Source organism: Cavia porcellus, unplaced genomic scaffold (assembly GCF_034190915.1).
Source record: "Cavia porcellus strain 051 isolate PalLab524CR breed Dunkin Hartley unplaced genomic scaffold, mCavPor4.1 scaffold_5, whole genome shotgun sequence".
Lineage (NCBI taxonomy): Eukaryota > Metazoa > Chordata > Mammalia > Rodentia > Caviidae > Cavia > Cavia porcellus.
In genome coordinates this window covers 61,825,859-61,838,785 of record NW_026947488.1, presented here as the reverse complement: position 1 = coordinate 61,838,785, position 12,927 = coordinate 61,825,859, and the positions used below count along the sequence as shown (strand labels likewise).

At 37.2% G+C, this 12,927-nt stretch overlaps 1 protein-coding gene across 6 annotated transcripts in view; it reads left to right on the top strand.

The window, feature by feature from the left end:
• Stag1 (STAG1 cohesin complex component) overlaps nucleotides 1-12,927 on the top strand; it is a 426,216-nt gene that overhangs the window by 117,523 nt on the left and 295,766 nt on the right. For all 6 annotated transcript variants that reach the window (XM_063249046.1, XM_063249048.1, XM_063249043.1 and 3 more), the window contains one exon: nucleotides 11,213-11,315. In XM_063249046.1, coding sequence (XP_063105116.1) covers nucleotides 11,213-11,315 — 103 coding nt within the window. The remainder of the gene's footprint in view (nucleotides 1-11,212; nucleotides 11,316-12,927) is intronic.

Genomic DNA, 12,927 nt, shown 5'->3' with positions numbered 1-12,927 from the left:
TCAGTCTATAAACGCTCTTTCAGGTTAAATAATTTCTTATATGAAGCATGTGATGGACCTTACCTCCTGATCCACTCTGCCTGTGTTTCTTTTTATGAATCAGAGCCATCTATATTAGTGATTATGGCCAACCTTTTCTGCCTCGTGTCTGACATACTGTTTTTCTGCCATTGGTTGTCTACTTTTCCTCTTTATTCTACTGTCTGCCCAATTCAGTGAGCTCCCTCTGCCACTGTTCCTGAAACCATGGTCTTTTTTCTCTAAAATGTCCTTCAGTAATTTTTGTGGGCTGGCTTGGTGGTCATGAATTCCTTCAGTTGTTCTTTGTCATGGAAGTATCTTGTTTCTCCAATTTTGAAAGCTAGTTTTTAGGGTACATCAATCTGGGTTGGAGGTTATTTTCTTTCAGGACTTGGAATACTTCACTCCAAGCTCTTCTTGATTTGATGGTTTGTGTTGAGAAGTCTGTCATGATTCTGATGGATTTTCTTTTATAGGTGATCTGTTTCTTTTCTCTGACAGCTCTTAATATTCTGTTCTTGTATTGAATTTCTGGGATCTTGTCTGAGTATAGATCTGTTTTGGTTATAGCTGGCTGGAGTTGTGTATGCTTCACTTATCTCAATATCATTTCCTTTTCCTATGCTTGGGAAGTTTTCTTTCATTATTTCTGTAAATAGCCTTTGTATTTCATTTGTGTTTACTCCTGCTTCACTCACTTTTTTTATTCTTAAATTATACGTTTATCATCTTGTAGCCTTTATATTGTTACTTCTTGGTTCCTTGTTATTTTTAAGAGATCTTTCCTTTCACGATCGCAAGCTGCAAACTGTCTTCAAGATTTGATAGTCTGTCGTTTCTTTCAAGTAGTTTTGCCAGCTTTCAGTGGAGTTTTCAATATCCTTCTAATCTCTTTCAATTTGTTTCATGTATTCTAAATCTTTTATATTTTTCATTGAAGATTTCCCTTGTTTTTCTATGTTCCTCTATTCTTCCATCTGTGTCTTCTTTAGAGGTGCTTAGCAATTCTTTTATTATGTTTCTCATTTCTTCTTTTACCTGAGATAGTATTTCTAAGTCCTTTTATAGCCTCTTGAAGTTGTTTCTTTCAGTTGCTATTGCTTCAGAAACTTCAGGTGTGCTACTCCTGATCTCTTCCATGTTTACATCTCCTGGACCAGTACTGCTTAGGTTGGAGATCAGAGACTGCTTTTTGCTTCTTCCTCTAGTCATGTTCCTGGTTTCTTGCAGACAAGTGGGTAATGGGGTCCCTGGAACTTCTGTGTTGATTGTAATTTCTCTGAAGTGTGCTAGCTAGGAATGTCTGTTGGTGACCATTGGGTGTGCTGATGTAGGGCTATTGGTGGCTGGTGAAATGCAAGCAGGAGCAAGCTTTGCACCTCCCTCCCAAGCTGTTTAGCCTCAGGGAGCTGACACCATGTTAGTATGGGCAGGGTGGGTGGAGCTGGTTGGGAATAGCTTTAGGGAAACCTTGGTTGTGGCTGTTGGATTGCACACAGTGGTGGGACTCAGTCCAAGCAATTTCCATCAGTCTGCTCTGAGGTAGGAGTGGCTGATTGAAGAGTTCCAGTTCTGGCTCTAGGCTTATCCTGCCTGACTCCAAAATGGCCTCCAGTCACACGCCCACTTCTTTGGGAGAACAGAGTCCCCCACATTCACTGTCTGCCAATATAGTTCTCTGGTCTCGAAAGGCCTTAGGGCTTGCCAGCCACCAGCTTCACTGTGACCATGTGTCCCCAGGCTCCAACAGCGCTTCTCACTTGGTGGTTGTGGCTCTGTGTGAAAGTGCCACCAGCTATCACCTTCTGTTTAAGTTTTTTCTTCTTCTTCTTTTTTTTGTATTTTCTCTATGAGCTTCAATTCTCACTTTGGGTCAAGGGGGTCCACTTCCTTCCTTCTTGTATTTTCCACAATCCTAGAGCATCTGGACTGTTTCTCTTACAGACCCTATTTACCCTGCTACTTACTGTTCCATTTCCCAGAATCCCTTCTTTCTGTAGTCTTTTACCTTGTTCATTAAGACTTTTTCCCTGAGATTGAAATTGGTGAACTATTCTGCTTACTAGAAGTAATCTTAGAAAATGACCATTTGGTATTTTTGTGACATATCATTAGTTTTGTTGGATTCATAATGTAGAGTTAGAACTGATTTTGGAATTTTCTGGAAAATATGTTCATGGTAATAGCAGATATTGTACCATTTATAGCATTTACCAAGATGCAAAATAGGAATGTACATACTTTTAATCCTATATGATATTGATGCTTTGGTTATAATGAAAGTGATGTTTAAGGAATTATTTAGGTTGTTATTGCTCTACTTCATTTATATATCTCTCTTCTAAGAGACAGGGTCTACTTTCCTGGCTTTTCCCCCCTCAACTTCTCATACACAAAGCTTCCAAATTTCTTTACCTGCTTCACAGACCATCAATATTATCCCCTCTTATTTCTCTCCAATATAGCAGGTATATTTTAATTTGTTTCTACCTAATCTACTTGACTCTCTTGTACTCCCTAAGTCAACATGAGTTTAGTCTCTCAATTTCTTCCCTCGCTCCCTTTCTCTCCATGTCACCCTTCTCTCTATCCTCCCCTTCTCCCCTTCTCCCCTTCTCCTCCTCCTCTTCTTTTCTCCCTCGCCTTCTGCCTTATCCGTTACCTATCCAACTTGCTATTTATGTCTTAATTGAAGTATCATGGCTCTAGCAAAAAGCTCCTCTAAACCCTCAGAGTTGGGGTAGATAACATTTTGTGATCCTACATTTCATGTGTGCTTCTTTCACTGGCATAATGTTCCCCCTCCATGTCTCTTACCCATTTCTTAGACTATACAAGTTTGTTTTATTTTTGTACGATCTACTCCTGGCACACTGGTTATTAGCATTAGAGATAAGATATGAAATAGAGGTTGGTATTTAAATTGTGCTTGTATTTATTTATTTATTTATTTATTAGTACCTTGTTTGTAACTGAATTTTATAGGTACTAGGTAGTGCTGATCTGGTATCTGGGTAAATGGGCGCCAGTTTATATTTCTCACGTGGAAATGGTATTGTTGGTCAAGTTCAGAACGTAACATGGTTTTATGAAGGTATATGGTTTTTTGGGAAATTTTGTGGTTATGTTTGCAGATACTATTTTTCTTAATCCATCTCTTTATCGTGTTATGTATTCTAGCTTAGCTTTCATTGACTATGACAAAAATGTGAGACAATCAACTTACAAAGAAAACAGGCTTATTTTTGCTTGTAGTTTCAGAGGTTCCAGTCTATTATCAGTTGGCTCTGTTACTTTGGACCTTTGGTAAAGTAGCATATCACGGTGTGGTGATCCTTAGAGCACCTTGCTTACCACATGATATTTTTGACCCTATATCATAATGATGATTTGACCCTATATAATAATAATGAACAAGCAAAGAGAGATGTAGAAAGGGAATCCAAAATTCCTTTAAAACCCAGCCTTTAGCAACCTAACATCCCAGTAGGTCTCCCATCTTAAACTGCTACTTATCTGCTACTGGGCTGGTGACTAAGCTTGTGACACATCCTCTTGTAGGGGCTACTTATCTAAATCACAGCATTCTGACCCTGGCACCCAAAGAAAGGCTCATGTCTGTCTTACAATACAAAATGTATTTCGTTTTTTCTCTTAGAGTCTTAAAGTATACCATGACATTATTACTCAGTAGTCCAAACCCAGAGTCTCCTTTGCAATTCAAGACAGACTCAGCTATGAATCACTTTTTTAAAAAAGTTTTCATATTTCCAAGATACAGTGGCACAGAAGAGAATATTCCTATTCCCAGAGCAGGTATAGGAAAACAGTAAGGGGCAATTGGATCAAATCAAAACCAAAACTGTGCAGAGAAAATATTTAACATGTTCACAGCAGGACATAATTTATGTGTTTTGCTGCCAGGCGGCTCTGAACCACTGATCATTCGAGCCATCAGGAATGTGTTAAGTTTTATAACTCTGTGTGTTGGAGCCCACATACAAGTTGACATGTGACCTCGAAAGTGCTTGAGTAGCATTGTATCAGTGGCCTTAACTAGCTGAATCCCACATGTACACTCTTTCTCACTGATTATATTTGCTGTCTGTCGCTTTCTAGGGCCAATATTACTCATTTTTGCCATCTCTTACCTTCTTTGAGGCTCTATTGCAGCTTCAGCTTCACTCACAACTTCGTACATTGCCTAAATACAGCTGCTCCACACACTGCATGGGCTCCTTAAGCCTTTCTTTGAAATAGTGGTGGAAGTCTTCATCACCCCTTCAGTCTGTATATCTGCAAATCCAAATCATGTGGAGGACAAGGTCTACCGTCATTGTAACAAATGCCGTGGTCTGCTCAAACCGTGGCCGTAACGGCCTCTTAGTACCTCAGTGACTGAGTAGGAGGAAAGGAATCCCATGGAAACAATCAGTGAGCCTTCAGGTCTTGTTGGTTCTTGAGATGTCTTCAAGATATTTTTACTGTTGTTCCAGTGCAAAGCACCTGATTTCTTTCAATGTCATTAGCAATTGCAACTATACCTCCTTGGTAGCAGCTGTTTGGTACTCTTTTTGGCCACGTTCTAAAAATTTCAAGTCTTTACACTCCATTTTTTGTACCCAATTATTACCATTTGTCTGACTGAAAACAGCTGGAGTGCCCTATTACTTTGAAATTTCCTCTGCCAGATAACCTCGTCTATTTGTTACCTTTAAGCTCAGCCTCTCCCTAAGTTTTGTGAAATAGACTAAAGGAAGCCACGTTATTTGCCCTGGAGTAACAGTGGTGTCCTCTAGTTCAGTTTCCCAATAGAATTTGCATTTTCATTTCATACTTTATGAGTATAATCTTTCCTGTTGACATTTAACATTCTGTTCTTAAGAACCCTTACAGGAATTGCCTCTTAACTCCACTTACAACATTCTAACATTTATCTAAACTTCCTAATTCTTTTTTCAATTCATTTACAAAGGTGTCTGAATCACATGGTTAGGAATAGTCACAAGAATGAACTTACTTTTTGGAACCAATTTTTTGTGCATACAGATTTCTGATATTGTAAAAAACATGTTTTTAGCTCTATAGTTTTGAAGGTTTCAGTTCATGGTTGGCTGGCTTTGATCTTTTGGGGCCAGTGATAAAACAATGTATTGTGGAGACAGCTAGTGGGAGAATGAACTGCTTATCTCTTGGCAGCTGGAAAGCAGAGAGAAGCAAGAGTAAGCCAGGGTCCTCATATCCCTCTCAAGGACACCCCTCCCAAGTACCTCCTATTAAGCACTGCACCTTACAAGTTCTATGACCTCCTGATACTACCACAGGATAGCTACTAAACCTTCTAAACAAGTGGGTCTCTGTGGGACACTTACCCATAATAACACCATTAGAGAAAGGAAACTTTAATATCTGATGTCTTTAAATTGAAGATAATACATAAAAAATTGGTCTGTATAGTTGTCTTTAAGCAAAAGCAAAATATTACGAACTAGGTATTTTAAATGATCAATTCAGTTATAGTTTTTTAAATGTAGATATGAGAAAGGCCCTTATTTCTTGGCTGATATACTTAAAGGCTAATGGATTATTTTTTAAATCTTAACAGCTATTGCTGTTGAGAATTGTCAAACTGTTGTCAAATACTGCATGTTTGTAATCTATAAGACTACTAGATTTAAGATAGATACATGTAAAAAAGTCATTTTTTGTTGCCATAAAACTTATGAAGGTAGATGTTGGGTAATCACAGATGCATAGTTTTAAATTTTCATTGGTGCTGTGGAGGAAAAGTTAGGCATACTGTTAGAATTTTAAGGCATGCTTTTATTTAATCTACTTTTTTTATAAGGTTGGGGTAGTTGAATTGAGAAGTCTGAAGTGGGAGATGAATGTGGAAAATGGAGAAGGGAGCAGGGAATTATTTCATATGGAGGAAATGACACTTACAAAGTCACTGAGATAGTAGGAAGAAGTATATTATTTTAGAAGCCTTGAAGTAGTCTTTTACCCCCTTTACTAGTTGTGTTTTTGTTGTTGTTGTTTTTGTTTGTTTTGATATTGGTGGCAGGGTAAAGAGTTGACATGAGAAGGCTGTTAGATAGAGAGGAGCAGTATCATATTGCTACATTCTATTTGGAAATATGTTATCTGTCTCCTCTGCATTGGGAAGCAGTAGTGAGATTTCAACAAGAGAGAGAGGAGATAAGAATATACATTAAGAAGAGGCTTTTGCAGTATATTGGCTAGCAGTGATAAATTGAACTAAACTGGTTTGAATAGAGATGAAGTCAGGTAAACAGAATTTTCAATTTTACAAAGTAAAAATTTTATAAGATCTGATCTGATTTTTTGTTTGTTTTTGGTTTTGATTTTTTGGGTTTTTAAAGCTAAGGTCTCACTCTGTAATTCAGGCCTTGAACTCATTATGTAGCCCAGGTTGGTTTCAGACTTGGAGCAATCCTCCTGCCTTAGCCTCCTGAGTACTGGGATTATAGGTGTAAGATCCTCTGCCTGTCCTGATATCATCTTATATGCTTTTAATTTATGTTCAATAGTCTTATAAAGGTAAATGTAGCCATTTACAGAGTTGTTGAAGAACAACTTGAACTTGTGTGCCATGACCCACCATTTCTACGTGTCTTATCTTAGATTTTTTTGTGATGTATAATAAAATTTATCTATAAAGAAAGTTATTGTATCTCTTTGTAATATTGTAGAACTAGAGACATTCTAAGTAAGCATTAATAGAGAAATAATTAAATGAAATCTGTACATACTGTGGAATCTCATGCATTAAAATGGAAATTTTCCATTTGCTCAAAACTTTAAAAATGGAAATATGCTGGGTGTGGTGATACACACTTGTAATCCCAGGCCCTTGGGAGGTGGAGGTAGGAGGGTCACTGTGAGTTATGAGGCCAGCCTGAATTATAGTGAAACCCTGTGTGAAAAACAACAACAACAAAAAGATATATTAGTATACAGTATGTACAGAAGTCTAGTAATGGCAGTCTGTTTCCAAAAAAAATTGAAATGCATATTTCATTATATAGTATCTAAAAAAAGTCTAACTGGTAATGCTATTCCACAGATTAGGATTCGGAGTTAGAGATAAAATGCAATTTTTCCTTCTGTTATCTTTTCATTGCTGAAAACAAAAAGTATTATATATTATAATAAATGAATTTCAATAAGTATACGTAGTATTTGCTGATAATAATTCTTTTAGGCTGTCTGCCAGTGGGAGAATTATAAAAGAAATTATACTATAGTGGGTTTTTTGGACAATAAACTATATTATTTTAGCACGTTAGTTTACTTAAGTCATGGGTCAGTTTTTATATGCTGGGACTGGCTTGCTTTTAAGGTTGCCCGGAGAGTTCTGTAAGTATCAAAAGCAATAGTGGGTTTTGTCTACATACGATACATAAAAGTGTAATTTGCCTTCTAGTATCCCACCACAACAGTAAAAATTCACATTCACCTTGAATTGTACTGAACTCTTCCACTTGCTCAATGTATGACTATGAAGAAATTTATTAGGTCGTTTCCTTATCTGTACAATTAGGACAGTAATATACTTCTTCCAAGTTTATATGTGTTTATAAACTGACACACAGTGTATGTTAAACATGATTTATTTGGACTAAAGTCCAAATAAATGTGCTGAAGTGCTGATGTGATGATGTGCTGAAGAAATATTTACTTTTCCTGAGAGACAAATTTGAGTGACTTGATCAAGGATGGACAGACTCTTGTGAGAGTCAGAGATGTTTGTTTTTGTAAACTTGCTATTGGAACATAGCCACACCAATTCACTTACATATTGTCTGTGGTTGTCTTTATGCAATCACATGAGAGTTGACAAGTAGTTATAAGACATTAAGACTTAGCTGGGTGTCGTGCTATAAGCCCTTGGGAGTTCCAGGCCTAGACTGAAAAATGAGAAAAAAACATGATGTAAGACTATTCCTGGCAGTAGTGTGTGGAGTGGCTTGGACAGAGGAAGAAGGTAAAACAGGGTGATAAATCAAAGGTTGTTTTGGGGATTCATGATCATGGAAAGAGTCACAGATTACTATACTGAAAAGGATATCTGAGGAAGACTTGTGTTAGCAGAAGACCAGGGGAAAAGTGACAAGAATTCTATAAATCTATAAATAGAGTAATTGCGGTGATAATGAGTTTTGTGTAGTAATTTGAAATACACTGATGACTTACTTTTAGAAACCAGTGCTATTCTTAAAGTGCTGTTTCTATAAACAGCAAGAGGTAAGTCAGAATTGTACTTAATTTTATTTTTAAATTAAGATGTTAATTCATATTAATTGTACAGATTAACAGAAATCGCTGTGATAGTTCCATACATGCACATGCCATAGATCATGACCTACTTTCCTCTATCCCTCAACCCCAATCCCCACTCTCTTTAAATCTAATTTTAGATGAGGTGATTGATAAATTTGCAGTGGCTTTCCAAGACACAGGTCACACATGCAAGTTAATAATCTTGAATTAGAGGTCTGGAATGTTAATCAGGCTTATTGCTAAAGTCATTATGACGATATGTCTGGAATCCCAGCACTTGGGAGACTGAGGCAGGAGGATTGTCCTGAGTTTGAATTAGAGGACAGACAGAACTACATAGAGAGACCCTGTCTCACAAAAGCAAAAACAACAAAGGATAGGTTTTTAAGTATAAGAAAAATTCAAAGAAGAATAGGGGAGACAAGTAGACCCTAAACATTGATCTTTAAGGAATTAAGACAAAAGAGAACAAGACTAAGGAGAACTTCAGTGAAGGAGATTGAGAAATAGATTGTAAATTGGACTTTTATCTTGGTTACTTTTCTCCTGTTGCTGGGACAAAGTATGCCAAAAAAGACACCTAAAATGAAGAAAGAAAGGTTTATTTAGCTCACTGTTTGTGGAGTTTTCAGTTCATAATCAGGTGGCTCCAAGGCAGTTTGGCATGGCACCTGTGCAACACTTCAGCCCAGCAGCCAGAACAACAAAAAAAAAAGAGGTAATGGACAAGCTACTTTTCGTCCCTTATATCTCCTTGCCCCCATTTTTATTACAAAATCTCCTTGCCCTCTTCTTGCATAGGCTCAGAATGTTTACAAAGTAAGAACCTTGGCTCCCTGCTAAGTCTCTTTGTTAAACTTCTAACTTTTCAAGTTGACACAATGTATCAACCATACTAGGCTTCCTATTTGCTGTGTAGTTTTCTCTCTGGCTCCCTGAGACCCAAGAGGGATTTTCAGGGGTGAGATCCTAGGTTAAAGAATGCACCTGTGCAAGACACCAGCACCTACAGCAGGCAGTGTGAAGCAGAGCACAAGAACCTTCTACATCTTTATTGTATAATATTTGCACACATTATCACCTATTTATATTCTCGTGTGTAGTGCTGTAACTAGTGCGTGCATGTTTACCTGTGCTACGTTATATAACTTTATCCTACTTTAGGCCTGGGCTACATAGTGAGGTCATGTCCTCAGTTGCCCCCTGAGCTTTGAAGCAGTCTGAGTGATTCCCCATACTTCTTCATGCTGTTTGTAGTTTTATGTGGAGATTTGTAGATGTGTATGTTTGTATATGTATGTTAGTGTATGTATGTTAGTGAGAGATTCCTGTTTGTAGGAGCAGTGCTTTTGTAAGTCATGTTGGAGCCAGTATGTATTGATTTGTAAAAGTCAAAAGATTGCCAGTTCAGTACAACATAGGCAGCATAAAAAAATTATATAAATAAACTTCGAATTAAATACTAAGATAAGCTGTAAGTACTCAAATTGATCACTTTGTAATTGATATCTGTTATTTCTGTAATCCCTCCACCCAGTGACTGAGCAAGAATCTTGGCTGTAAGCTATGTCCTTAGGTCCCCACCCCCCCAAACAGGATTTTGATACATTTTTGAGTTGAGCAGGCTTGGCTTGAATTTGAGATCCTTCTACTTCAGCCTCTAAGAGTGTTAGAATTACAGTTGTACCCCATCATATCTGCCTTATATCACTTCATCTTTGTTTACAGCTGATGTACATCTCTGGTAAAATTGTATTTAAATAGTACAGTGCTGTTTATCACTTCCAAACTCTGGGTTTTCTGATACCACTTTGTTGTTTGAAATTGGCTGGGGTGGGAGTACTTATCAGCAAATGCTACGAAGTATGACTTAATTATTGTTTTTTGCATGCGGATTCCTTTTTTCCCTTCTCTACCTCCTCTTCTTTTTCCTTCTCTGTTTGCTTTTCCTTTCCCCTTCCTACCTTCCTCTTTTTTCTTTTTTTGAAACAGGATCTCTCTCTCACTGCCCATAAACTCACAGTGACTTCTGCCTCATCCTCTCCAGTACAGGGATTACACCAATGTGCAACCATGCCTGGCAGTTGTCTGTACATTTCAGAAAGCAATAAATCATTTGTAACAAGGATTATACTTTGAAGTATGTTGGGTATATTATGAGTAGTGCAATACTGAGAAAGTTTTCTTCCAGTGGTAAGAACTATTTTCTGATTAAACAATGATGTTGCTCTAAGTATTGGCTAACAAGTGAAAGTCTAGTAGTTGTCTTTTTTTATCTACATCTTATTCATTAAAGTGAAAAACACATCAACTACCTTTAATGTCAAAATTCATGTTTCTTCATTATTTGCAGCTATAGGTTAAATATGGATGTAGGAGTTGGCAAGAATTACTAAAACCATTCTCAGTAATTTAGGTCACTATGCAATTTACAATAGTTTTATATATTTATAAATTGTGTGCTGTGTATCTTTATAATATTTACAATAATGTATTTGCACATATTTTTTGAAGAGCCATTTGGTGACAATTACTGAAACACAACTGACTTTAATAATTTTTATAAAATTCTTTCCAAGTGTTCATCTTTCTATACTAAAGAATTAACCTTTTATAATTTCAAAAGGTAGGTAATTGTACAAAATTGTACAGAATACAAAAACAGCAGCTGCCATTTCAACAGTAATTTCATACTCTGAGGGATTCACATCATTTAGTGCTATGATACTTAGGAAGGGAAGGTTAACATTTTTGGTTTACTGAAGACGTTTTTTTTAAAGTATTTAATCACTTATAGCAATATGCCAACAAGTAAGGAAAATAGTTGAGCAGAACTGCATTGTATTTATGCATTTGTTTACTAAAATAATATGACATTTTCTAGGGATTCAACTAATGAAACTACTGCCCATTCTGATGCCGGCAGCGAACTTGAAGAAACAGAGGTCAAAGGAAAAAGAAAAAGGGGTCGTCCTGGCCGGCCTCCAGTATGTATTACACTTGTCTTCTTTGTTCCTTGAACAGTTACCACATAAGTAGATTAACTTTTTTTTCATTGTATTAAAAAACGTTAATGATGTATTAGAGATTCTTGGAAGCTTTAACTGGCTTAGTAGTGATCAGAAAAAAGAATTATTATAGTGTCATTTTTTTTCTGCATCCCTCCTTGGTGGTCCATGTAAAGGCACAGAGGAAGTAATAACATTATATGAAGCATAGTTAAGACTTTTTGCTTTTCACATGTGACTGATTTCCTGTGAGTGCCTAATAATGTGTTTTGGTAGTACTAGTTTGGAGATTGGGGTCAGTCTCAGAATAAATTTTTTGATATGTAAGTGAGAATTTTAGAAGAGCCCTGGGTAACCCTGCATTGAACAATATCTTTACATTCTATAAGAGTTACAGTTACTATTTAAGTGTCCATAATCTTTTAGCAGTGGCTGTAAAATGTGTCAAGGGATTGAGGCTTATATTCTACTCTGACTTAATGAAGTGATTTGCTATTGTGAGACATAGTGTAACAAGCCCCCCCATCCAATTTAGACAGTTATCAAGTATCGTCAATGACTAATCTTGTTTCATTGCCTCACCTCTTTCTCTTCTTTCTTGTGTTATTTTTAAGGTCATCTTGACATTATTCCACCTCTTCACGATTTCAATATGCTTTGCTGTTTTTGGGCTAAACCTTTTTCTTCTGCTGTCACACCACAACAATCAATTTAGAAGACCTCTGTGACTTAAAAGTGGTGTTTCTTTTCACCGGGGAGCATGCAGTCAGTTTTGTAGTGGTGGACACTAGCTGTAATCCAGTTCAGCTTTGACAGATGGTAGTAGATACCACAAGTTGAAGTTCCAAGATTCTACTACTTAGATGTCAGTTGTAAGCCCCAAGTTGTTCTTCCTATACTGACTTGTCTGTAAATTGGTGTTCTTACAGTCTGCTCCTCAGGTATTTGCAGTTCTGGGGATTGAATCTGGAATCTTTTCACTCAGCTGCATCCCCAGTCATTTTAACTGAGATAAGGTTTCACTGAGTTGCCCAGGAGGCTGGGTTTAAACTTCTGATCTTCCTGTATCAGGAAGACTGATGGAATTACAGTCATGTTCCACCACACCTGGCTTCCTCTCATGTTCAGTTAATTTGCTTGATCAGAACTCAGGGGGAATACTTACTATTATCAGTTTACTGGTTTATATAAAATGATATGAAAGAAAGAACACGGAGCCTCAATATCTTGTCAGTGGTATCCTTCTGTGACCTTTGCATGTTCACGATGTAATTCACGATGTAATTCCTGTTGTTTTGGAGCTTTTTGGAAACCTCATTGTGTACATAATGCTAATAGACTGGATATGGAAATCATACAAGGCCTCTTTCAGCATACTACTACTAATACTAGTACTACTACTAGTACTACTCCTCTTCCTCCTTTTTCTTCTTCTTTTGTCTTTTTGAGATAGGGTCTCGCTCTGCGGTTCAGGCTGGCCTTGGGCTCACTTTGTAGCCCAGGCTGGTCTTGAACTTGCAACAATTTTCCTACCTCAGCCTCCCAAGTGCTGGGATTACAGGAGTGCACCACCATACTTGGCTCAGCATTC